At 39.0% G+C, this 26,775-nt stretch overlaps 1 protein-coding gene across 1 annotated transcript in view; it reads right to left on the bottom strand.

Annotated features, from left to right (window-relative positions):
• TTC38 (tetratricopeptide repeat domain 38) overlaps positions 1–26,775 on the bottom strand; it is a 135,304-nt gene that overhangs the window by 73,046 nt on the left and 35,483 nt on the right. The window contains exons 4-5 of the mRNA XM_053719015.1: positions 4,945–5,116; positions 2,638–2,811 (exon numbers count right to left, since the gene is read on the bottom strand). Coding sequence (XP_053574990.1) covers positions 2,638–2,811; positions 4,945–5,116 — 346 coding nt within the window. The remainder of the gene's footprint in view (positions 1–2,637; positions 2,812–4,944; positions 5,117–26,775) is intronic.

The raw sequence follows: 26,775 nt of genomic DNA, 5'->3' as shown, positions 1-26,775 counted from the left end.
ATCTCTTGCCCAAGCCTGAGCAAAGAGAGAAAGTCTGCCCCCACTAGATCCGGTCCCGGATCGGGGGCTATCCCTTCATGCTGTTTTGGTAGCAGTGGTAGGCTTCTTGGCCTGCTTACCCTTGTTCCAGCCTTGCATTGGTTTCCAGGCTGGTTTGGGTTGTGAAGTATTACCCTCTTGCTTAGAGGATACAGAATTAGAGACTGGTCCGTTTCTGCGAAAGGGACGAAAATTAGGCTTATTATTAGCCTTAAAAGACCTATCCTGTGGGAGGGCGTGGCCCTTTCCCCCAGTGATGTCTGAAATAATCTCTTTCAAATCAGGTCCAAATAATGTTTTACCTTTGAAAGGAATGTTAAGCAATTTTGTCTTGGAAGACACATCCGCTGACCAAGACTTTAGCCAAAGCACTCTGCGCGCCACGACAGCAAACCCTGAATTTTTCGCCGCTAATCTAGCTAATTGCAAAGCGGCATCTAAAACAAAAGAGTTAGCCAATTTAAGTGCTTGAACTCTGTCCATAACCTCCTCATACGAAGATTCTTTACTGAGCGATTTTTCTAGTTCCTCGAACCAGAAACACGCTGCCGTAGTGACAGGAACAATGCATGAAATTGGTTGTAGAAGGTAACCTTGCTGTACAAAAATCTTTTTAAGCAAACCCTCTAATTTCTTATCCATAGGATCTTTGAAAGCACAACTATCTTCGATAGGAATAGTAGTGCGTTTGTTTAGAGTAGAAACCGCCCCCTCGACCTTGGGGACTGTCTGCCATAAGTCCTTTCTGGGGTCGACTATAGGAAATAATTTCTTAAATATAGGGGGGGGAACAAAAGGTATGCCGGGCCTTTCCCACTCTTTATTTACTATGTCCGCCACCCGCTTGGGTATAGGAAAAGCGTCGGGGGGCACCGGAACCTCTAGGAACTTGTCCATCTTACATAATTTCTCTGGAATGACCAAATTGTCACAATCATCCAGAGTAGATAACACCTCCTTAAGCAGTGCGCGGAGATGTTCTAATTTAAATTTAAATGTCACAACATCAGGTTCAGCTTGATGAGAAATTTTTCCTGAATCTGAAATTTCTCCATCAGACAAAACCTCCCTCATGGCCCCTTGAGATTGGTGTGAGGGTATGTCAGAACAGTTATCATCAGCGTCCTCTTGCTCTTCAGTGTTTAAAACAGAGCAATCGCGCTTTCTCTGATAAGTAGGCATTTTGGATAAAAGATTTGCTATGGAGTTATCCATTACAGCCGTTAATTGTTGCATGGTAATAAGTATTGGCGCACTAGATGTACTAGGGGCCTCCTGTGTGGGCATAACTGGTGTAGACACAGTAGGGGATGATGTAGTATCATGTTTACTCCCCTCATTTGAGGAATCATCTTGGGCAATATCATTATCTGTTGCATTACTGTCCTTACTTTGTTTGGACACTATGGCACAATTATCACATAAATTTAAATGGGGAGACACATTGGCTTTCATACATATAGAACATAGCTTATCTGATGGTACAGACATGTTAAACAGGCTTAAACTTGTCAACAAAGCACAAAAAACGTTTTAAAATAAAACCGTTACTGTCACTTTAAATTTCAAACTGAAAACACTTTATTACTGAATATGTGAAAAAGTATGAAGGAATTGTTCAAATTTCAGAGCTTTAACCCTTAAATTAACGGAACCGGAGCCGTTTTTACATTTAACCCCTATACAGTCCCAGAATGAGGCTCTGTCTATAACTAGAAAGGCCCCCATCTGAAAAAGGTGTCCAACACAGTGCCTGCCGTTTTTCTAAACGTTCCCCAAGATTATAATACCAATAATTAGTTAGAATCTGCATAATATGCCTAGTAAAGCAATTGTTTTAGCCCAGAAAAATGTCTACCAGTTTTTAAGCCCTTTTTGAAGCCCTTTATTCTTTTATGTTTAACTAAGAAAATGGCTTACCGGTCCCCATGAGGGGAAATGACAGCCTTCCAGCATTACATGGTCTTGTTAGAAATATGGCTAGTCATACCTTAAGCAGAAAAGACTGCTAACTGTTTCCCCCAACTGAAGTTACTTCATCTCAACAGTCCTGTGTGGAAACAGCAATCGATTTTAGTTACTGTCTGCTAAAATCATCTTCCTCTTACAAACAGAAATCTTCATCCTTTTCTGTTTCAGAGTAAATAGTACATACCAGCACTATTTTAAAATAACAAGCACTTGATAGAAGAATAAAACTACATTTAAACACCAAAAAACTCTTAACCATCTCCGTGGAGATGTTGCCTGTGCAACGGCAAAGAGAATGACTGGGGTGGGCGGAGCCTAGGAGGGATCATGTGACCAGCTTTGCTGGGACTCTTTGCCATTTCCTGTTGGGGAAGAGAATATCCTACAAGTAAGGATGACGCCGTGGACCGGACACACCAATGTTGGAGAAATCCGTCTCTAAAAAGAGCGGAATAAAACATGCAGCCGCCTATGGATCTTATATGCCATCAAAATCTATGTTTCTACTATACCTAACCATATTAAAATACTCATAATACAAGACATTGCAAATAAAAAATAAAGTGATAATTAAATAGTTTAAAAAGTATTATAAGCTAAAGAGATTTCTGTAGACTATTTACCTACCTACTTAAAGGCACCTTAGGAGACCAGAACGGGAGAACACGTGCTACAGAATCTCTCATTTGTGTTTGACATCCAAGATAAAAATATGCATCATGAGCAGATTTTAAAGCCAGCAGGTCAGTTGGATGATCTCGTAAGATTTTTTCCCACAGATCAGAGGCTTTAGGAAGGTTTCTACAAATAAAATAAATGTTGGTGGCACTGAGACATTGTAAGGTTGAAAAGAATAGAAAGGTCAACATTGAAATGTGCATAATAGAAACATTTTCATTTAGCAAATGTGCATCTAGTAAAAGTTATTACTGATTTTCAGAGGCATATGCACATATGCATGATGTGAGTGCCCTATGGACCACAACTTCTCAGAGAGTTTGCAGTGGCTTGTATGACACAAATGAAGTCATATACACCACTGCCCGCACGGTAACATTTGATTCCTGATCCTATAGTCACACATAGCATATGTATGTGTGCCGCTGAAACAGTAATTACTTTTACTAGGGGCAATTTTGCAAAAATGCTTCTATTTAACAAATTTAGATATCTTCAGAAATGTAATCAATGTAACCACAGACAAGAAGAAAACAAACAAACAAACAAAAACAAATCAACACACAGTTAAAGGGACATTCTCATAAAAAAATACATGTTCCACTTGTTACTTGGATTAGTAAAGTACAAATTGCATGCAATTACTGTGTATATCCCCTCAAAGGGGTTAACCATTTAGATAGTTACCCACACTGTATCAATAGTGCAAAAACTAGATCCTGTCAATTACAGCATATAACTTTTGCATTACAATGTCCCTTAAAAGGACAATAAATACAGTAGATTTGCATAATCTACAAATGCATAATAACAAGAAAATGCAATAGCACCTAATCTGAACGTCAAATGAGTAGTAGGTTTTTTCTGACAAATTTCCGTTATGTCTTTTTCTACTTCCTGTATCATGTGACAGCCATCAGCCAATTACAAATGCAAATACGTATATTCTGTGAATTCTTGCACATGCTCAATAGGAGCTAGTGACTCAAAAAGTGTAAATATAAAAAGACTGTGCACATTTTGTAAATGGAAGTAAATTGGAAAGTTATTTAAAATTGCATGCTCTATCTGAATCATGAAAGTTTAATTTTGACTTGAGTGTCCCTTTAAGAGAATGCAAATGCATGTCAGTGTTACAGAAAACAATGTAATAAACAGGTTAAAGGTCTGACAGACTCAGTAAGTCATTGAAGCTTGGCTGTAAGCAGGTCACGTCACCTAGCAGGTAAGCAGGTCACGTGTCACCTAGCAGGTAAGCAGGTCACATGTCACCTAGCAGGTAAGCAGGTCACGTGTCACCTAGCAGATAAGCAGGTCACGTGTCACCTAGCAGGTAACTAGGTCACATGTCACCTAGCAGGTAAGCAGGTCACGTATCACCTAGCAGGTAAGCAGGTCACATGTCACCTAGCAGGTAAGCAGGTCACGTGTCACCTAGCAGGTAAGCAGGTCACATGTCACCTAGCAGGTAAGCAGGTCACATGTCACCTAACAGGTAAGCAGGTTACATGTCACCTAGCAGGTAAGCAGGTCACATGTCACCTAGCAGGTAAGCAGGTCATGTATCACCTAGCAGGTAAGAAGGTCACATGTCACCTAGCAGGTAAGCAGGTCATGTATCACCTAGCAGGTAAGCAGGTCACATGTCACCTAGCAGGTAAGCAGGTCATGTATCACCTAGCAGGTAAGCAGGTCACATGTCCCCTAGCAGGTAATCAAGTCATGTATCACCTAGCAGGTAAGCAAGTAACATGTCCCCTAGCAGGTAAGCAGGTCACATCACCTAGCAAGTAAGCAGGTCACATGTCACCTAGCAGGTAAGCAGGTCACATGTCACCTAGCAGGTAAGCAGGTCATGTATCACCTAGCAGGTCACATGTCACCTAGCAGGTAAGCAGGTCATGTATCACCTAGCAGGTAAGCAGGTCACATGTCATCTAGCAGGTAAGCAGGTCATGTATCACCTAGCAGGTAAGCAGTTCACGTGTCCCCTAGCAGGTAAGCAGTTCACATGTCACCTAGCAGGTAAGCAGGTCATGTATCACCTAGCAGGTCACATGTCACCTAGCAGGTAAGCAGGTCACATGTCATCTAGCAAGTAAGCAGGTCACATGTCACCTAGCAGGTAAGCAGGTCACATGTCACCTAGCAGGTAAGCAGGTCACATGTCACCTAGCAGGTAAGCAGGTCATGTATCACCTAGCAGGTAAGCAGTCACATGTCACCTAGCAGGCTGCACACTTAATTGATTGTTACCCTTTTCCAAAAGCCTCCACTGCAGCTACATGAATCCTCTCTCTCTCAGTCAAAGGCTGAGTCTTAGAAAGCTCAACCATTGTTCTTATTTCATTATCAAGTTCCTTATCAAGCAACGGTGAACGTCCAGTTCCAATCAGCTCCACACCATTGGAGATCACATGACCCATTACTGAAGTAAACAAGTAAAACAAGTGTCAATGGTGTCATAACAGGTGCAGTTAAATTAAAAGTAAAACCAAAAATTAAAACCTACATGGTTCATGACCATACGTTGGTCTCACCAAAGAGGACTAGCCCTTAAAAAAGGGCTGGACTGAAAACCCAAAGACTAAAACACCACATTTACAAGTTACTTTGAAGTTTGCTGACTTTCCTGCTAACTACTATATTATTTTTTATATATTATTTTTTATTTGACATTTTTGACATACATATAATCTGTAATGACAATTCTCTTTATCTCCACAAAGACCCAAAAGATGACATGAAATTAAGTCCATACATTAAGTAAACAGTCTCTTTTGTAAAAGTCCTCTTTCATCCTATAAGGTGAATGGTCCTGGAGATCAAACATGTAGACTCAAAAAATAAACATAAACTTTAAAGTCTAAACTAACAAAGAACTAAACTAACAATGGCAAAGAATTTGCCACATAATTTTCTTAATTTGACACGTTTGATACATGTTCTTATCTAATTATTTTAATGTTTATCTAAACAGGCATTTCAACCCATTAGGGTTTGTTGTCCCTTATATGAGTCCCAGTACAATAACATACCATAATATAAACTTATTTGTTCTAAGCTAGTGATATCATTCCAGTAGTAACACATTTTTAACCTTATCTCTCCATATGTCTAACGAGGGAGCGTTGGGCGACTTCCAACAAGATGCTATCAATTGCCTAGCAGTATTTATTGTCCAAGATTTCTTTTAATGACACATTTTATCTCTTTCAAAAGGTTGAATAGACAAACTTGGGGGGACGGTACCATATTACTATACAAAATTAGTTAAATTCCTTAATGATATCTGACCAGAAATCCACCAGATATGTTCCATGCCATATTTGTCTGCATTACACCTCCAACATCTATCCGAGGCCTCAGGAAATAGATATTTAATTCTCCTTGGTGTTAAGTACCAATGGAAAACTATTTTATAATTAGTTTCCAAAGCCTGTGTTGAGTAAGCTGAGTGTGATGTATTCCGGAAGATAGTCCTCCAGTCCTTTTGTGTAAATACGTTTGTGAGTTCTTTTTCCCATCCACTCATGTATTTATGGGGATTAGGTGAAGTAGTATTCAGAATATACTGTAATTATATGTGCGGAAATAATACATTTATATGGAATGTCATTCCAACATAATTGTTCAAATTTAGTAAGAGGTCTCGTGATATCTATTCTATTTTTATGTGAGTTTATATAGTGATGGGTTTGATGGTAACGTAGCCATGACTAAAAAAAACAAACCCTTACCCAAAACTTTGATATCTTTTTGTAGCGTTAGTTTGTTTGTATTTAATAACATATAAATAGATACAAGTCTTTTAATACTGGGGTCTAAGTCCAATGGATATACCCATCCTTCCTTATATTCCGGGTTATTTAAAATCGGTGTCAGAGGAGAGTAAGTACTAGAAATACCTTTTGTTTTGTTTTTTAAATAAATTTCCAATTCGAATATGCTTTATATATTGTGGAAATATCACTATTTTGTACTCCAGACAGGATTTTAGGTGTCCAACATGCTCCTCCTAATTGAGGAATGTTTGCCAGGTCATGTTCAATTTGAATCCAATGTTTCAAATTGTTATTGTCAAATCTGCACCATTCAACAATCCTCTGTAAAGAAATCGCTCTTTTATAGATACATAGATTAGGTACCCCCAAGCCTCCCATATTTTTAGAAGTATACATAGTTAGTTTATTTACACAAAGTGTTTTATTCCTCCAAATATAGTGGTTTATAATTTTTTGTAATTTGTGTAAGTATATGTCCATATGAGGGAGGGGAAGTGTCTGCAGGATATATAGAACTCTTGGTAGTATCATCATCTTTATAGTATTTATTCTGCTTATCCAGGAGGTATTTTTAGAGGACCACATTGAGGTCAATCTGGTTATGTCTGCTATCAATTTTGTATAGTTGAGAGAGCGAATTTCCCCTATTTGGTTAGCCAAATGTATTCCTAGATATTTAATAGATGTTTGATGAATGGAGAATGTGCTACAACTCCTTAGTTTATCCATCTCTGTGGACTTACTAATATTAACTAAAAAATTTGATACCTCACCAAATGATCTTAGTTCAGACAGCACCGCGGAGAGAGATTCTAGAGGAATAGACAAGGTCATGAGAACATCATCAGCAAACATTGATAACTTGTATTCTTTTTGTTCAATTGTTATACCTCCTATTCCACTGTTATATCTGATCCTAGAGGCAAGCGATTGATAGAATAAATAGTAATGGAGAGAGGGGGCAACCCTGTCTCATCCTGTTTCTTATTTCAAGTTGTTATGAAATAGTGCCATTAATTCAAATTTGGGCTATAGGGAAGGAGTAAAAGGCCATTACTCTATGAATGAATGGTAGTGGAAAGTTAAATTTTAGTAGTGTGGCTTCTAAATAAGTTAAATCTAGCCTATCAAATGCTATTTCTGCATCTGTAGATAGGAAAATTGATGAGATATTGTTTTTGTTAATATATTCCAAGATATCAAGGATCTTAACAGCGTTATCTCTAGCCTCTCTCCACGGTACGAAACTCACCTGATCTGGTGATATTAAACTTGGTAAAATCTTATTTAGTCTCATCGCCAGTATTTTAGCGAAAATTTTAATATCTATATTTAAAAGGGAAATTGGTAGAAAATTAGCAGGTATATCATTTCTATTCCCAGGTTTGGGGAAAATTGTGATATATACCTGTAACATAGTGTCTGCCAGAAAACTTCCAACGTCTATTTGATGAAATGAGTTTAATAAATGTGGAGTTTGTAATAGGAACCAGAAAATCCGTCAGGACCAGGGGCCTTCCTTACTTTCAATGTTTTGATAGCTTTTAATACCTCTAATTTGGTAATTGGAGTTTGCAGGAAAGTATTGTCTTCTTCAGACATGTGAGGCAGTTTAGTTTTTTCTAAATATGCCTTACATTTATCAAGTCGAGTGGAAGTAATTTTTAAAAACTGCAGCGATTTGTTTAGTATCCTCTACTTTAGACCCATCAGGTTTATTAATGAAATATATAAATGTTTTGGCCTGTTTGGTTTTGAGAGATCTAGCCAGGAATCTTCCTAGTTTAGTTACATTAGAGTAACATTTTTGTTTCAGTTTGAAGGCTATTGATTGTGCTTTTATGTGTAAATGAGTTGTCATTTTATCTCTATAGAGTTTCAACTGCTGATGAATCTTATCCTCCAACAGGTACATTTTTTTAAGTAATCTAGTTGTGAAATTTCATTAGCTATATGTGTATACTCCTCTCTCTGTTTTTTTATTTGAATAGCCTTATGTTTGATCAGGATCCCCCTAATATAGCTTTTATGTGCTTCCCAAAGGGTGGTAGGCTCAATGTACTCATGCATATTAATCGTGAAAAATTCTTTAAATTCCTTTTCTAAAGTTGTATATATTTCCGGGTCTGATAAAAGGGATTCATCCAATTTCCACATTAATTCTGAACGCCAATTGAGTTTACATTTGACCATGGAGTGGTCCGACCAGGCTCTGTGAGATATGCCTGTATCAGACACAAATGCTAGTGTCAAATGGTCTAAAATGATGTTATCAATTCTAGAATATGTCTTATTTGGACTAGAAAAAAAAAGTATAATCCCTCTTATTGGGATTGGAGATTCTCCAAGGGTCGTGTAGGCCAAGAGTTTTCATAAGATTCCATATTGATTTAAGCGTAGTTTTAGCTGTACTTATATTTGGATTGGAGCTATCTAATTTAGGATTCAAGGGAATGCTATTGTTCATTCCCAGGTTGAGCGCTTCTCTCTTTTTATTTACACCATGTGGATATATGTTTTTATCCAGTCCTTAAAGGGACAGTCAACACTAAAATTGCTATTGTTTAAAAAAGATAGATAACGCCTTTACTACACATTCCCAAGCTTTGCACAACCAACATTGTTATAGTAATAATACTTTATAACATTAAAACCTCTAAATTTCTGCCTGTTTCTAAGTCACTATAGACAGCCTCTTATCACATGAATTTTGTTTATTTATATAAAGGAGACTGCTAGTTCATGTGGGCCATATAGATAACATTGTGCTCACACCAGTTGAGTTATTTAAGAGTCAGCACTAATTGGCTAAAATTTAAGTCAATAGATAATTAAAAGTTATGTGATCAGTGTGCTGTCAGAAGATGCTTAGATACAAGGTAATCACAGAGGTAAAAAGTCATTAGCTCAGTAGGAGCTTGTGCCCCAGAAAATGTGCATATAAAATGTGATAATGGAAGTAAATTAGAAATTGTCTTAAAACTGCATGCTCTTTCTGAATCGTGAAAGTTTATTTTGACTTGAGTGTCCCTTTAATACAACAGTGTTGGTTATACAAAACTGGGGAATGGGTAATAAAGGGATTATCTATTTTTTAAAGCAATAATAATTCTGGTGTAGACTGTCCCTTTAAAAGGTAAACTAAACCAGGATGATTCCTTTTCAGCTCATTTATAACCCTCCATAATTGGCCTCAACAGAAGGAATCAAATAAGAAAACAGGCTTTTTTTTAAAAAAAACTAGCGCCTAGATTTAGAGTTTTGCGGCCAAGGGGGTGCGTTAGCTACGCAGGCTTTTTTTCTGGCCGCACCTTTTAAATAACTCTGGTATTGAGAGTTTACAGAATGGCTGGGTTTTCAGTGTGTTAGGCTCCAAAAAGGGAGCGTACAGGCATATTTAACGCCACTGCAACTCTCGATACCAGAGTTGCTTACGGACGCGGCCAGCCTCAAAAACGTGCTCGTGCACGATTCCCCCATAGAAAACAATGGGGCTGTTTGAGCTGAAAAAAAAACCTAACACCTGCAAAAAAGCCGCGTTCAGCTCCTAACGCAGCCCCATTGTTTCCTATGGGGAAACACCTCCTACGTCTGCACCTAACACTCTAACATGTACCCCGAGTCTAAACACCCCTAACCTTACACTTATTAACCCCTAATCTGCCGCCCCCGCTATCGCTGACCCCTGCATATTATTATTAACCCCTAATCTGCCGCTCCGTAAACCGCCGCTACTTAAATTATCCCTATGTACCCCTAATCTGCTGCCCCTAACACCGCCGACCCCTATATTATATTTATTAACCCCTAATCTGCCCCCCACAACGTCGCCGCTACCTACCTACACTTATTAACCCCTAATCTGCCAAGCGGACCGCACCGCTATTATAATAAAGTTATTAACCCCTAATCCGCCTCACTAACCCTATAATAAATAGTATTAACCCCTAATCTGCCCTCCCTAACATCGCCGACACCTAACTTCAAACATTAACCCCTAATCTGCCAACTTGAGCTCACCGCTATTCTAATAAATGTATTAACCCCTAAAGCTAAGTCTAACCCTAACACTAACACCCCCCTAAATTAAATATAATTTAAATCTAACGAAATAAATTAACTCTTATTAAATAACTTATTCCTATTTAAAGATAAATACTTACCTGTAAAATAAACCCTAATATAGCTACAATATAAATTATAATTATATTGTAGCTATTTTAGGATTAATATTTATTTTACAGGCAACTTTGTAATTATTTTAACCAGGTACAATAGCTATTAAATAGTTAAGAACTATTTAATAGTTACCTAGTTAAAATAATAACAAAATTACCTGTAAAATAAATCCTAACCTAAGTTACAATTAAACCTAACACTACACTATCATTAAATTAATTAAATAAAATACCTACAATTATCTACAATTAAACCTAACACTACACTATCAATAAATTAATTAAATATAATATCTACAATTATCTACAATTAAATCTAATACTACACTATCAATAAATAAATTAAATACAATTCCTACAAATAAATACAATTAAATAAACTAACTAAAGTACAAAAAATAAAAAAGAACTAAGTTACAAAAAATAAAAAAATATTTACAAACAGAAAAAATTACAACAATTTTAAACTAATTACACCTACTCTAAGCCCCCTAATAAAATAACAAAGACCCCCAAAATAAAAAAATGCCCTACCCTATTCTAAATTACTAAAGTTCAAAGCTCTTTTACCTTACCAGCCCTGAACAGGGCCCTTTGCGGGGCATGCCCCAAAGAATTCAGCTCTTTTGCCTGTAAAAAAACACATACAATACCCCCACCCCCAACATTACAACCCACCACCCACATACCCCTAATCTAACCCAAACCCCCCTTAAATAAACCTAACACTAAGCCCCTGAAGATCTTCCTACCTTGTCTTCACCTCGCCGGGTTCACCGATCGGTCCAGAAGAGGGTCCGAAGTCTTGATCCAAGCCCAAGCGGGGGGCTGAAGAATGATGTCCATCCTCGGGCTGAAGTCTGGATCCAAGCGGCGGCTGAAGAAATCCATCATCGGGCTGAAGTCGGAAGTCCATCATCGGGATGAAGTCTTCTATCAAGCCGCATCTTCAATCTTCTTTCTTCTGGAGCGGAGCGGAGCCATCTTCTTCCAAGCCGACGCGGAACATCCTCTTCAACCGACGAATAGACGACGAATGACGGTTCCTTTAAGGGACGTCATCCAAGATGGCGTCCCCCGAATTCCGATTGGCTGATAGGATTCTATCAGCCAATCGGAATTAAGGTAGGAATATTCTGATTGGCTGATGGAATCAGCCAATCAGAATCAAGTTCAATCCGATTGGCTGATCCGATCAGCCAATCAGATTGAGCTCGCATTCTATTGGCTGTTCCGATCAGCTTTGAACTTTAGTAATTTAGAATAGGGTAGGGCATTTTTTTATTTTGGGGGTCTTTGTTATTTTATTAGGGGGCTTAGAGTAGGTGTAATTAGTTTAAAATTGTTGTAAGAATTTTCTTATGTTTGTAAATATTTTTTTATTTTTTGTAACTTAGTTCTTTTTTATTTTTTGTACTTTAGTTAGTTTATTTAATTGTATTTATTTTTAGATATTGTATTTAATTAATTTATTGATAGTGTAGTGTTAGTTTTAATTGTAGGTAATTGTAGGTATTTTATTTAATTAATTTATTGATAGTGTAGTGTTAGGTTTAATTGTAACTTAGGTTAGGATTTATTTTACAGGTAATTTTGTAATTATTTTAACTAGGTAACTATTAAATAGTTCTTAACTATTTAATAGCTATTGTACCTAGTTAAAATAATTACAAAGTTGCCTGTAAAATAAATATTAATCCTAAAATAGCTACAATATAATTATTCGTTATATTGTAGCTATATTAGGGTTTATTTTACAGGTAAGTATTTAGCTTTAAATAGGAATAAGTTATTTAATAAGAGTTAATTTATTTCGTTAGAATAAAATTTTATTTAACTTAGGGGGGTGTTAGGGTTAGGGTTAGAATTAGCTTTAGGGGTTAAAAAAGTTATTAGAATAGCGGTGAGCTCCGGTCGGCAGATTAGGGGTTAATAAGTGTAGGCAGGTGGCGGCGACGTTGTGGGGGGCAGATTAGGGGTTAATAAATATAATATAGGGGTCAGCGGTGTTAGGGGCAGCAGATTAGGGGTACATAAGGATAACGTAGGTGGCGGCGCTTTGTGGTCAGCAGATTAGGGGTTAATTATTGTAGGTAGCTGGCGGCGATGTTGTGGGGGGCAGATTAGAGGTTAATAAATATAATATAGGGGTCGGAGGTGTTGGGGCAGCAGATTAGGGGTACATAAGGATAACGTAGGTGGCGGTCGGCAGATTAGGGGTTAAAATTTTTTAATTAGATTAGCGGCGATGTGGGGGGACCTCGGTTTAGGGGTACATAGGTAGTTTATGGGTGTTAGTGTACTTTAGAGCACAGTAGTTAAGAGCTTTATGAACCGGCGTTAGCCCAGAAAGCTCTTAACTACTGACTTTTTTCTGCGGCTGGAGTTTTGTCGTTAGATTTCTAACGCTCACTTCAGCCTCGACTCTAAATACCGGAGTTAGGAAGATCCCATTGAAAAGATAGGATACGCAATTGACGTAAGGGGATCTGCGGTATGGAAAAGTCGCGGCTGGAAAGTGAGCGTTAGACCCTTTCCTGACTGACTCCAAATACCGGCGGTAGCCTAAAACCAGCGTTAGGAGCCTCTAACGCTGGTTTTCACGGCTACCGCAAAACTCCAAATCTAGGCCTAGGACTATTATGTTACCACATTGGTAGCACCCATTACTAAAATGTAATATGGATTTCTTAAATATTTATACAACAAATATATTTAAAAAACAAAACCAAACAAAAAAACCCCAACATGTACACAAATTATTCTCAAGCTAATTTTTGCTTTGAATAAATTGTTATGTCTAGCATTATTTTAGTGTCCCTTTAAAAAGATATTACAGTATTTTTCACTACGGTGAGCCACGATAGTGAACTATTAAATCACAATAATGAACACATCAACATTTGTTTCATCAAACAGGATATGTTTCATGCAGCAAAACTACTAAAATAAAAAAACAGAATTTATGCTTACCTGATAAATTACTTTCTCCAACGGTGTGTCCGGTCCACGGCGTCATCCTTACTTGTGGGAATATCTCTTCCCCAACAGGAAATGGCAAAGAGTCCCAGCAAAGCTGGCCATATAGTCCTTCCTAGGCTCCGCCCACCCCAGTCATTCGACCGACGGACAGAAGGAAAAATATAGGAGAAACCATATGGTACCGTGGTGACTGTAGTTAGAGAAAATAATTCATCAGACCTGATTAAAAAACCAGGGCGGGCCGTGGACCGGACACACCGTTGGAGAAAGTAATTTATCAGGTAAGCATAAATTCTGTTTTCTCCAACATTGGTGTGTCCGGGCCACGGCGTCATCCTTACTTGTGGGAACCAATACCAAAGCTTTAGGACACGGATGAAGAGAGGGAGCAAATCAGGTTACCTAAACGGAAGGCACCACGGCTTGCAAAACCTTTCTCCCAAAAATAGCCTCCGAAGAAGCAAAAGTATCAAATTTGTAAAATTTGGCAAAAGTGTGCAGTGAAGACCAAGTCGCTGCCTTACATATCTGGTCAACAGAAGCCTCGTTCTTGAAGGCCCATGTGGAAGCCACAGCCCTAGTGGAGTGAGCTGTGATTCTTTCAGGAGGCTGCCGTCCAGCAGTCTCATAAGCCAATCGGATGATGCTTTTAAGCCAAAAGGAAAGAGAGGTAGAAGTTGCTTTTTGGCCTCTCCTTTTACCAGAATAGACAACAAACAAAGAAGATATTTGTCTGAAATCTTTTGTAGCCTCTAAATAGAATTTTAGAGCACGGACTACGTCCAAATTGTGTAACAAACGTTCCTTCTTTGAAACTGGATTCGGACATAAAGAAGGTACAACTATCTCCTGGTTAATATTCTTGTTAGAAACAACCTTTGGAAGAAAACCAGGCTTAGTACGCAAAACCACCTTATCTGCATGGAACACCAGATAGGGCGGAGAACACTGCAGAGCAGATAACTCTGAAACTCTTCTAGCAGAAGAAATAGCAACCAAAAACAAAACTTTCCAAGATAGTAACTTAATATCTATGGAATGTAAAGGTTCAAATGGAACCCCTTGAAGAACTGAAAGAACTAGATTTAGACTCCAGGGAGGAGTCAAAGGTCTGTAAACAGGCTTGATCCTAACCAGAGCCTGAACAAATGCTTGAACATCTGGCACAGCTGCCAGTCTTTTGTGTAGTAAGACAGATAAATCAGAGATCTGTCCCTTTAGAGAACTTGCAGATAATCCTTTCTCCAAACCTTCTTGTAGAAAGGAGAGAATCTTAGGAATTTTTATCTTATTCCATGGGAATCCTTTGGATTCACACCAACAGATATATCTTTTCCATATTTTATGGTAAATCTTTCTAGTTACTAGTTTTCTGGCCTGAACCAGAGTATCTATCACAGAATCTGAAAGCCCACGCTTTGATAGAATCAAGCGTTCAATCTCCAAGCCGTCAGCTGGAGGGAGACCAGATTTGGATGTTCGAATGGACCCTGAACAAGAAGGTCCTGTCTCAAAGGTAGCTTCCATGGTGGAACCGATGACATATTCACCAGGTCTGCATACCAAGTCCTGCGTGGCCACGCAGGAGCTATCAAGATCACCGAGGCCCTCTCCTGTTTGATCCTGGCTACCAGCCTGGGAATGAGAGGAAAGGGTGGAAATACATAAGCTAGGTTGAAGGTCCAAGGTGCTACTAGTGCATCTACTAGAGTCGCCTTGGGATCCCTGGATCTGGACCCGTAGCAAGGAACCTTGAAGTTCTGACGAGACGCCATCAGATCCATGTCTGGAATGCCCCATAATTGAGTTAGTTGGGCAAAGATCTCCGGGTGGAGTTCCCACTCCCCCGGATGGAATGTCTGACGACTCAGATAATCCGCTTCCCAGTTTTCCACACCTGGGATGTGGATCGCAGATAGGTGGCAGGAGTGATCCTCCGCCCATTGAATTATTTTGGTCACTTCTTTCATCGCCAGGGAACTCCTTGTTCCCCCCTGATGATTGATATACGCAATGGTCGTCATGTTGTCTGATTGGAATCTTATGAATCTGGCCTTTGCTAGCTGAGGCCAAGCCCTGAGAGCATTGAAGATCGCTCTTAGTTCCAGAATGTTTATCGGGAGAAGAGACTCTTCCCAAGACCATAGTCCCTGAGCTTTCAGGGATTCCCAGACCGCGCCCCAGCCCACTAGACTGGCGTCGGTCGTGACAATGACCCACTCTGGTCTGCGGAAGCTCATTCCCTGGGATAGATGGTCCAGGGTCAGCCACCAACGGAGTGAATCTCTGGTCTTCTGATCTACTTGAATCATTGGAGACAAGTCTGTATAGTCCCCATTCCACTGTTTGAGCATGCACAGTTGTAATGGTCTTAGATGAATTCGTGGAAAAGGAACTATGTCCATTGCTGCAACCATCAACCCTACTACTTCCATGCACTGCGCTATGGAAGGACGTGGAACAGAATGAAGAACTTGACAAGTGCTTAGAAGTTTTGACTTTCTGACCTCTGTCAGAAAAATCCTCATTTCTAAGGAATCTATTATTGTTCCCAAGAAGGGAACTCTTGTTGACGGAGACAGAGAACTCTTTTCTATGTTCACCTTCCATCCGTGTGATCTGAGAAAGGCCAGAACGATGTCTGTATGAGCCTTTGCTTTTGACAGGGACGACGCTTGTATTAGAATGTCGTCCAAGTAAGGTACTACTGCAATGCCCCTCGGTCTTAGAACCACTAGAAGGGACCCTAGTACCTTTGTGAAAATCCTTGGAGCAGTGGCTAACCCGAATGGGAGGGCCACAAACTGGTAATGTTTGTCCAGAAAGGCGAACCTTAGGAACTGATGATGTTCTTTGTGGATAGGAATATGTAGGTACGCATCCTTTAGATCCACGGTAGTCATAAATTCACCTTCCTGGATAGTGGGTAGAATCGTTCGAATGGTTTCCATCTTGAACGATGGTACCCTGAGAAATTTGTTTAGGATCTTCAAATCCAAAATTGGTCTGAAAGTTCCCTCTTTCTCCTGTTAAGTGTAGTCAGTCCACGGGTCATCCATTACTTATGGGATATTAACTCCTCCCCAACAGGAAGTGCAAGAGGATCACCCAAGCAGAGCTGCTATATAGCTCCTCCCCTCTACGTCACACCCAGTCATTCTCTTGCACCCAACTAATAGATAGGATGTGTGAGAGGACTGTGGTGATTAAACTTAGTTTTTATATCTTCAATCAAAAGTTTGTTATTTTAAACGGCACCGGAGTGTGTTGTTTTCTTCTCAGGCAGAATTTGAAGAAGAATCTACCTGAGTTTTGTGTATGATCTTAGCGGATGTAACTAAGATCCATTTGCTGTTCTCGGCCATTCTGAGGAGTAAGGTAACTTCAGATCAGGGGACAGCGGGCAGGTTCACCTGCAAAGAGGTATGTTGCAGTATATTATTTTCTAAGGAATGGAATTGACTGAGAAAATACTGCTAATACCGATATAATGTAAGTACAGCCTTAAATGCAGTAGTAGCAACTGGTATCAGGCTGATATGTATGTATGTTTACACTTAAGTATTTCTGGGGAATGGCACTTCACTGGGAAAATACTGTATGCATATAAACTTTTAGCCTAACTTGCAGTGTGAGCGACTAGCAGCAGGCTTTTAATGACATTTCATAAATTAGATTTTAAACGTTTGCTGGCATGTTAAATCGTTTAATTATCTGAGGTACTTGGTGAAAAATTGTTTTGGGCGTTATTTTCCACATGGCTGTCGTTTGTTTTAAATTAAAACAGTTTACTGAGCTTCCCTCACTGTTGTATTGTGAGTGGGAGGGGCCTATTTTGGCGCTTTTACTACGCATCAGAAATTCAGTCACAGTCTGCCTTTTTCTCCCTGCATGATCCAGGACGTCTCCACAGAGCTCAGGGGTCTTCAAAACTAGTTTTGAGGGAGGTAATCACTCACAGCAGACCTGTGAGACTGTGCTTTGACTGTGATAAAAATGCTTATATTTTCAATTGTTATCCGTTTTTTCTGATATTAAGGGTTAATCATCCATTGCTAACTACGAACTACGAACAGATTTGAATAAAATCCCATTCCTTGTTCCTTTATTGGAACTGGGTGTATCACTCCCATCTTTAACAGGTCTTCTACACAATGTAAGAACGCCTGTCTCTTTATTTGGTTTAAGGATAAGTGAGACATGTGGAACCTTCCCCTTGGGGGTAGTTCCCTGAATTCCAGAAGATAACCCTGAGAAACTATTTCTAGTGCCCAGGGATCCTGAACATCTCTTGCCCAAGCCTGAGCAAAGAGAGAGAGTCTGCCCCCTACTAGATCCGGTCCCGGATCGGGGACTACTCCTTCATGCTGTTTTGTTAGCAGCAGCAGGCTTCTTGGCCTGCTTACCCTTGTTCCAGCCTTGCATCGGTTTCCAGGCTGGTTTGGGTTGTGAGGCATTACCCTCTTGCTTAGAGGATGCAGAATTAGAGGCCGGTCCGTTCCTGAAATTGCGAAAGGAATGAAAATTAGACTTATTCTTGGCCTTGAAAGGCCTATCTTGTGGAAGGGCGTGGCCCTTTCCCCCAGTGATGTCTGAGATAATCTCTTTCAATTCTGGTCCAAATAGAGTTTTACCTTTGAAAGGGATGTTAAGCAATTTTGTCTTGGATGACACATCCGCTGACCAAGACCTTAGCCAAAGCGCTCTGCGCGCCACGATTGCAAACCCTGAATTTTTCGCCGCTAATCTAGCTAATTGCAAAGCGGCATCTAAAATAAAAGAGTTAGCCAACTTAAGTGCGTGAACTCTGTCCATAACCTCCTCATATGGAGTCTCTCTACTGAGCGACTTTTCTTGTTCCTCGAACCAGAACCACGCTGCTGTAGTGACAGGAACAATGCACAAAATGGGTTGTAGAAGGTAACCTTGCTGTACAAAAATCTTTTTAAGCAAACCATCCAATTTTTTATCCATAGGATCTTTGAAAGCACAACTATCCTCGATAGGAATAGTAGTGAGCTTGTTAAGAGTAGAAACTGCCCCCTCGACCTTAGGGACTGTCTGCCATAAGTCCTTTCTGGGGTCGACCATAGGAAATAATTTCTTAAATATAGGGGGGGGGGGGGGAACAAAAGGTATGCCGGGCTTTTCCCACTCCTTATTCACTATGTCCGCCACCCGCTTGGGTATAGGAAAAGCGTCGGGGTGCACCGGAACCTCTAGGAACTTGTCCATCTTGCATAATTTCTCTGGAATGACCAAGTTGTCACAATCATCCAGAGTAGATAACACCTCCTTAAGCAGTGCGCAGAGATGTTCTAATTTAAATTTAAATGTCACAACATCAGGTTCAGCTTGTTGAGAAATTTTTCCTGAATCTGAAATTTCCCCATCTGACAAAACCTCCCTCATGGCCACTTCAGATTGGTGTGAGGGTGTGACAGAACAATTATCATCAGCGCCCTCCTGCTCTTCAGTGTTTAAAACAGAGCAATCGCGCTTTCTCTGATATGTAGGCATTTTGGATAAAATATTTGCTATGGAGTTATCCATTACAGCCGTCAATTGTTGCATGGTAATAAGCATCGGCGCGCTAGATGTACTAGGGGCCTCCTGCGTGGGCAAAACTGGTGTAGACACAGTAGGAGATGATGTAGTATCATGTTTACTCCCCTCATCTGAGGAATCATCTTGGGCAATTTCATTATCTGTGGCAGTAATGTCCTTACTTTGTTTGGACGCTATGGCACAATTATCACACAAATTTAAATAGGGAGACACATTGGCTTTCATACATATAGAACATAGCTTATCCGAAGGCACAGACATGTTAAACAGGCTTAAACTTGTCAATAAAGCACAAAAAACGTTTTAAAACAAAACCGTTACTGTCTCTTTAAATTTTAAACAGAACACACTTTATTACTGAATATGTGAAAAAGTATTCAAAATTTCACCACAGTGTCTTAAAGCATTAAGAGTATTGCACACCAATTTTCAGAGCTTTAACCCTTAAAATAACGGAACCGGAGCCGTTTACAAATTTAACCCCTATACAGTCCCAGCTATAGCCTTTGCTGTGACCTAACCAAGCCCAGAGGGGAATACGATACCAAGTGACGCCTTCCAGAAACTTTTCCAGCTACTTTCAGATCCTCACACATGCATCTGCATGTCTAGCTCTCAAAAACAACTGCGCAGTAATGGCGCGAAAATGAGGCTCAGCCTACAACTGGGAAGGCCCTCCCTGACTGGAAAAGGTGTCTAACATAGTGCCTGCCGTTAAAAAACGTTCCCCAAGTTTATAAATGTGAATTATCAGCATAAACATGTATAAAATGCCCAAATAAAGCAATCGATTTAGCCCATAAAAGTGTCTACCAGTTTTATAGCCATATTGTTTGCTTGACTAAGAAAATGGCTTACCGGTCCCCATGAGGGGAAATGACAGCCTTCCAGCATTACACAGTCTTGTTAGAAATATGGCTAGTCATACCTTAAGCAGAAAAGTCTGCTAACTGTTTCCCCCAACTGAAGTTACTTCATCTCAACAGTCCTATGTAGAAACAGCAATCGATTTTAGTTACTGTCTGCTAAAATCATCTTCCTCTCACAAACAGAAATCTTCATCCTTTTCTGTTTCAGAGTAAATAGTACATACCAGCACTATTTTAAAATAACAAACACTTGATAGAAGAATAAAAAACTACATTTAAACACCAAAAAACTCTTAACCATCTCCGTGGAGATGTTGCCTGTGCAACGGCAAAGAGAATGACTGGGGTGGGCGGAGCCTAGGAGGGACTATATGGCCAGCTTTGCTGGGACTCTTTGCCATTTCCTGTTGGGGAAGAGATATTCCCACAAGTAAGGATGACGCCGTGGACCGGACACACCAATGTTGGAGAAATAATCCTTTTGTTTTAATAAATTAAAAATAGTATGCCAGTCTACTGAAACTGAATTAGATAATCACCAAATACCTTTCGGCCAGATTACGAGTTTTGCATTAGGAGCTATGCGGTGCTAACGAGCAGTTTATTCTCACCGCTCACTTTCCTGTAGCGCTGGTATTACGGGTTTTCAGAAACCCGGCGTTAAAAGGAAAGAAGTGAGCATAGAGCAAAATTTAGCTCCATATCTCTCTCCAATACCAGCGCTGCTTAAATCAGCGGTAATCTGGTCGTACGTGCTCGTGCACGTTTTCCCAATAGACATCAATGGGGAGAGCCGGCTGAGAAAAAGTCTAACACCTGCCAAAAAGCAGCGTAATACTCAGTAACGCAGCCCCATTGATTCCTATGGGGAAACACATTTTATGTTTACACCTAACACCCTAACATGAACCCCGAGTCTAAACACCCCTAATCTTACACTTATTAACCCCTAATATGCCGCCCCACAACACCTGCATTATACTTATTAACCCCTAATTTGCCGCTCCAGACATCGCCGCCACCTACATTATACTTATGAACCCCTAATCTGCTGCCCCCAATATCGCCGACACCTACATTATTTTTATTAACCCCTAATCTGCCACCCCCAATGTCGCCGCAACCTACCTATACTTATTAACCCCTAATCTGCCGCCCCCAACGTCGCCGCCACTATATTAAATTTATTAACCCCTAAACCTAAATCTAACCCTAACACCTCCTAATTGAAATATAATTTAAATAAATCTAAATAAAATTACTATCATTAACTACATTATTCCTATTTAAAACTAAATACTTACCTATAAAATAAACCCTAAGCTAGCTACAATATTACTAATAGTTACATTGTAGCTAGCTTAGGGTTTATTTTTATTTTACAGGCAAGTTTGTATTTATTTTAACTAGGTAGAATAGTTACTAAATAGTTATTAACTATTTAATAACTAACTAGCTAAAATAAATACAAATTTACCTGTAAAATAAAACCTAACCTAAGTTACAATAACACCTAACACTACACTATAATTAAATCAATTCCCTACATTAAATACAATTAAATAAATTAAATTAAATTAGCTAAATCACAAAAGACCCCCACTAAATTACAGAAAATAAATAACAAATTACAGATCTTTAAACTAATTACACCTAATCTAATAGCCCTATCAAAATAAAAAAAGCCCCCCCCCCAAAATAAAAAAAAACCCTAGCCTAAACTAAACTACCAATAGCCCTTTAAAAGGGCCTTTTGCGGGGCATTGCCCCAAAGAAATCAGCTCTTTTTCCTGTAAAAAAAAATACAAACACCCCCCCAACAGTAAAACCCACCACCCACACAACCAACCCCCCAAATAAAATACTAACTAAAAAAACCTAAGCTCCCCATTGCCCATAAAAGGGTTTTTGGATGGGCATTGCCCTTAAAAGGGCATTTAGCTCTATTGCAGCCCAAATTCCCTAATCTAAAAAATAAACCCACCCAATACACCCTTAAAAAAATCCTAACACTAACCCACGAAGATTCACTTACCGGGAGAAGTCTTCATACAAGCGGCAAGATGTCCTCAACGAACAGAAGTGGTCCTCCAGACGGGCAGAAGTCTTTATCCAGACGGCATCTTCTATCTTCATCCTTCCAACGCGGAGCGGGTCCATCTTCAAGACATCTGATGCGGAGCATCCACTTCAAATGACGGCTTCTTCGTAATGAATATCACTTTAAGCGACGTCATCCAAGATGGCGTCCCTTAGGTTCTGATTGGCTGATAGAATTCTATCAACTAATCGGAATTAAGGTAGAAAAAATCCTTTTGGCTGATGCAATCAGCCAGTAGGATTGAGCTGGCATTCTATTGGCTGTTCCAATCAGCCAATAGAATGCAAGTTCAATTCTATTGGCTGATTGGATCAGCCAATAGGATTGAAGTTCAATCCTATTGGCTGATTGCATCAGCCAATAGGATTTTTTTCTACCTTAATTCCGATTGGCTTCGTGATGAATATCACTTAAAATGATATTCATTACGAAGAAGCCGTCGTTTGAAGAGGATGCTCCACGTTGGATGTCTTGAAGATGGACCCGTTCCACGCCGGAAGGATGAAGACAGAAGATGCCGTCTGGATGAAGACTTCTGCCCGTCTGGAGGAACACTTCTTCCCGTCTGGAGGACCACTTCTGCCGGCTTTATTGAGGACATCTTGCCACTTGGATGAAGACTTCTCCCGGTAAGTGAATCTTCGGGGGTTAGTGTTAGGATTTTTTTAAGGGTGTATTGGGTGGGTTTATTTTTTAGATAGGGACTTAGGGACTTTGGGCCGCAAAAGAGCTAAATGCCCTTTTAAGGGCAATGCCCATCCAAATGCCCTTTTCAGAGCAATGGGAAGCTTAGGTTTGTTTAGCTAGTATTTTATTTGGGGGGGTTGTTTGTGTGGGTGGTGGGTTTTACTGTTGGGGGGGTGTTTGTATTTTTTTTTACAGAAAAAAGAGCTGATTTATTTGGGGCAATGCCCCGCAAAAGGCCCTTTTAAGGGCTATTAGTAGTTTAGTTTAGGCTAAGGTTTTTTTTTTATTTTGTGGGGGCTTTTTTTATTTTGATAGGGCTATTAGATTAGGTGTAATTAGTTTAAAGATCTGTAATTTGATTTTTATTTTCTGTAATTTAGTGGGGGGGTTTTGTGATTTAGCTAATTTAATTTATTTAATTGTATTTAATGTAGGGAATTTATTTAATGATAGTGTAGTGTTAGGTGTTATTGTAACTTAGGTTAGGTTTTATTTTACAGGTACATTTTTATTTATTTTAGCTAGGTAGCTATTAAATAGTTAATAACTATTTAATAACTATTCTACCTAGTTAAAATAAATACAAACTTGCCTGTAAAATAAAAATAAACCCTAAGCTAGATACAATGTAACTATTAGTTATATTGTAGCTAGCTAAGGGTTTATTTTATAGGTACGTATTTAGTTTTAAATAGGAATAATGTAGTTAACGATAGTAATTTTATTTAGATTTATTTAAATTATATTTCAATTAGGGGGTGTTAGGGTTAGACTTAGGTTTAGGGGTTAATAAATTTAATATAGTGGCGGCGACGTTGGGGGCGGCAGATTAGGGGTTAATAAATATAATGTAGGTGTCGGCGATGTTAGGGGCGGCAGATTAGGGGTTAATATTATTTAACTAGTGTTTGCGAGGCGGGAGTGCGGCGGTTTAGGGGTTAATATGTTTATTATAGTGGCCGTGATGTCCGGAGCGGCAGATTAGGGGTTAAACAATTTATTATAGTGTTTGCAATGTGGGAGGGCCTTGGTTTAGGGGTTAATAGGTAGTTTATGGGTGTTTGTGTACGTTTTAGCACTTTAGTTATGAGTTTTATGCTACGGCGTTGTAGTGTAAAACTCATAACTAATGACTTTAGAATGCGTTAGGAATCTTGGAGATAGAGGGTGTACCGCTCACTTTTTGGCCTCCCAGGACAGACTCGTAATACCGGCGCTAGTCCCATAGAAAAAAGATTTTACAAAGTTTACGTAAGTCGGTTTGCGGAAAGGCCAAAAAAGTGTGCGGTGCCCCTAAACCTGCAAGACTCGTAATACCAGCGGTAGTGAAAAAGCAGCGTTAGGACCTGTTAACGCTGCTTTTTCAGCTCACCGCAAAACTCTTAATCTAGCCGTTAGTAAATAAACAACTCCGGTTAATGGGGTAGTGTACTGTAGAACTGGTTTCCCCTTAAAGTGATTGCAATGACTTGTTATACCAGCTGCAGAAATATATATGGGAAATTGCTCCTTTCTGTATGTATATAAAATAACTGTCTATGCTAAATGAAATCACAACCCAATGAAATGTCTTGCAGGGGCTGCCCTGGTGGAATAATTGTAAAAAAGGGTCAATCCCTGCGAGTGGCGATATGCCTCTTATTGAAAGTAATGGTGCTTGTTTTAAAAAAGGACACTCTGCTCCGTATAGCGAAGTTAGCATTGAGCAGGGGGCGCACTTAAATCCTGTAGCCATTATAAATCATATTACGCTGCTTTCTGTGTAATGCATCTTACAATCTCCTATATTTTTGTGTGCATGTGTTTGTCTATAAGGGTTATGAGTATTTTGAGTGTTTTGAGAATTTAGTTGGTGAGAAAAAAAAAAACGGTGAGATCTGTAGTTAAAAAATCTTCACAGAATTACGCTGGGATTAGAGAGACAATATCATATACGCCCATAGAACACCCATGTTTATTTTGTACTTTAAAAGTTCAGATTTCTAAGGCCTAGATTTGGAGTTTGGCGTTAGCCGTGAAAACCAGCGTTAGAGGCCCCTAACGCGGGTTTCTTACGGACTCCGGTATTTAGAGTTTATTTACCGCCACTCCAAAATCACCTAACGCTCAAATTTCTACCGACACCTCAGGCCCAGTAGTAAACATATACCGACAAAATTAAATTCTACGAATCAAATTAAAAATATTACACAAAGTACACTTACACTCATACAAACACTACACTATGTTTATTTTTCATATTTAATAATGTTTCAGCAAAATACAAAGGATTAAAGTTGCGAGATCTCGGGTGTTTGAAAAAAAACAACACAAATCCATTTTCCCATTGACTTACATTGACACACGGGAAAAGACCCTCGTATACCTACATCTAACTAATAACATTATCACAAACATACACTCATCGATGCATACAAACAATATACACCACATGACATACACAAAATATTTATTTATTACAAAAAGAACACGATTTAGTGACTTTTTCACACAAGCTCATGACGTCATTCACTTTACGAGGAAAACCAGTCTTAGAAAAAAAAATTGGAAATCTTTAGAGCCTCCATTGACTTCTATTGGGAAGACGTGCTCGTGCACGCGAAACCCTCATTTCCCTAACGCACGCAAATAGCGTAGACTGAAAAACTCCAAATACCAGCGCTAGAAAAGACATGATTTTATGCGTTAGACATAGCGATGATAAATAGATCAAGAAATGACTATGGTGGATTTATGTTTTTTAATTATTGAATATTCACAACACCATAAAATTGTTTCACACTTTTAGATTACATCAACTACAAATCCACATCACTAGTAACACATTATTATTTAAATAAAATTACATTTAAAATTAAAATAAAATTCACTAAACATTTCTTGATTCACAAACAGTACACAATGGGAAACACCTCTCATTTACCTTTATTATTGCATTTCTGTTATTCAACTCATATGCTTGCAGCAACTGCATATCTACATAGGCTTAACACATGATCAGTCATGGATGCACATATATTACTTTTAACATTCACTCATACATGTGCATTCAAATGATGGGGGAAAAACACATTACATTCTCTCGAGGAATCACAAAACAGAACATATGGATTTTACTGTACTTTTAACATCATGATTCCATCACCAGAAACCATTAGGAATTACGTACAAGAAGAACATCATTACACCAGATTACAGATGTCACTTTATGGGAAGGAACAACAATGCCAGACCGCTATATACAAGTCAGCATATGTGGGACACAATCACAATATATACGTACATGTACATAACACGCATCACCCATCACGCAACCACAAAGCACACATTTAGATTTTATTCAGCACACAATAACAATGTAGCACAATACAACAACACAATGAGGATTTCACAACTACATAGGCAGGTTAATAATATCATGACGTCATTACAAGATTCAACCATACACATCACAGATTCACCACTGTACCGCCCCTTTCGGAACTTTAACACTCAATACTACAATACAACATATACGTAAACAACAGTTTGGAACAGCATTATTAGGGAAATTTCAATGGGACAATTAATAAATATTGTCAGATCGCAAATCACTTATATATATAATACTACAGATGATAGCCGGAAGTTATTCAGTATTAGTGCCATTTTTATGGGACGCATACAATATTGTCAGATCGAAAATCACTTATATATACAATAATACAGATGACAGCCGGAAGTTCAGATTTTTCATGGCGATTTGAATGGGACGCATACAATATTGACAGCTCGGCAATCACTTATATATACAATACTACAGATGGCAGCCGGAAGTTCTTCAGCATTAGTGCGATTTGAAAGGGACGCATACAATATTGACATCTCGGCAATCACTTATATATACAATACTACAGATGACAGCCGGAAGTTCTTCA

Source organism: Bombina bombina, chromosome 6, assembly GCF_027579735.1.
Source record: "Bombina bombina isolate aBomBom1 chromosome 6, aBomBom1.pri, whole genome shotgun sequence".
NCBI classification, from domain to species: domain Eukaryota; kingdom Metazoa; phylum Chordata; class Amphibia; order Anura; family Bombinatoridae; genus Bombina; species Bombina bombina.
The sequence above is the reverse complement of the archived record's forward strand: the minus strand, read 5'-3'. Positions and strand labels throughout refer to the sequence as shown.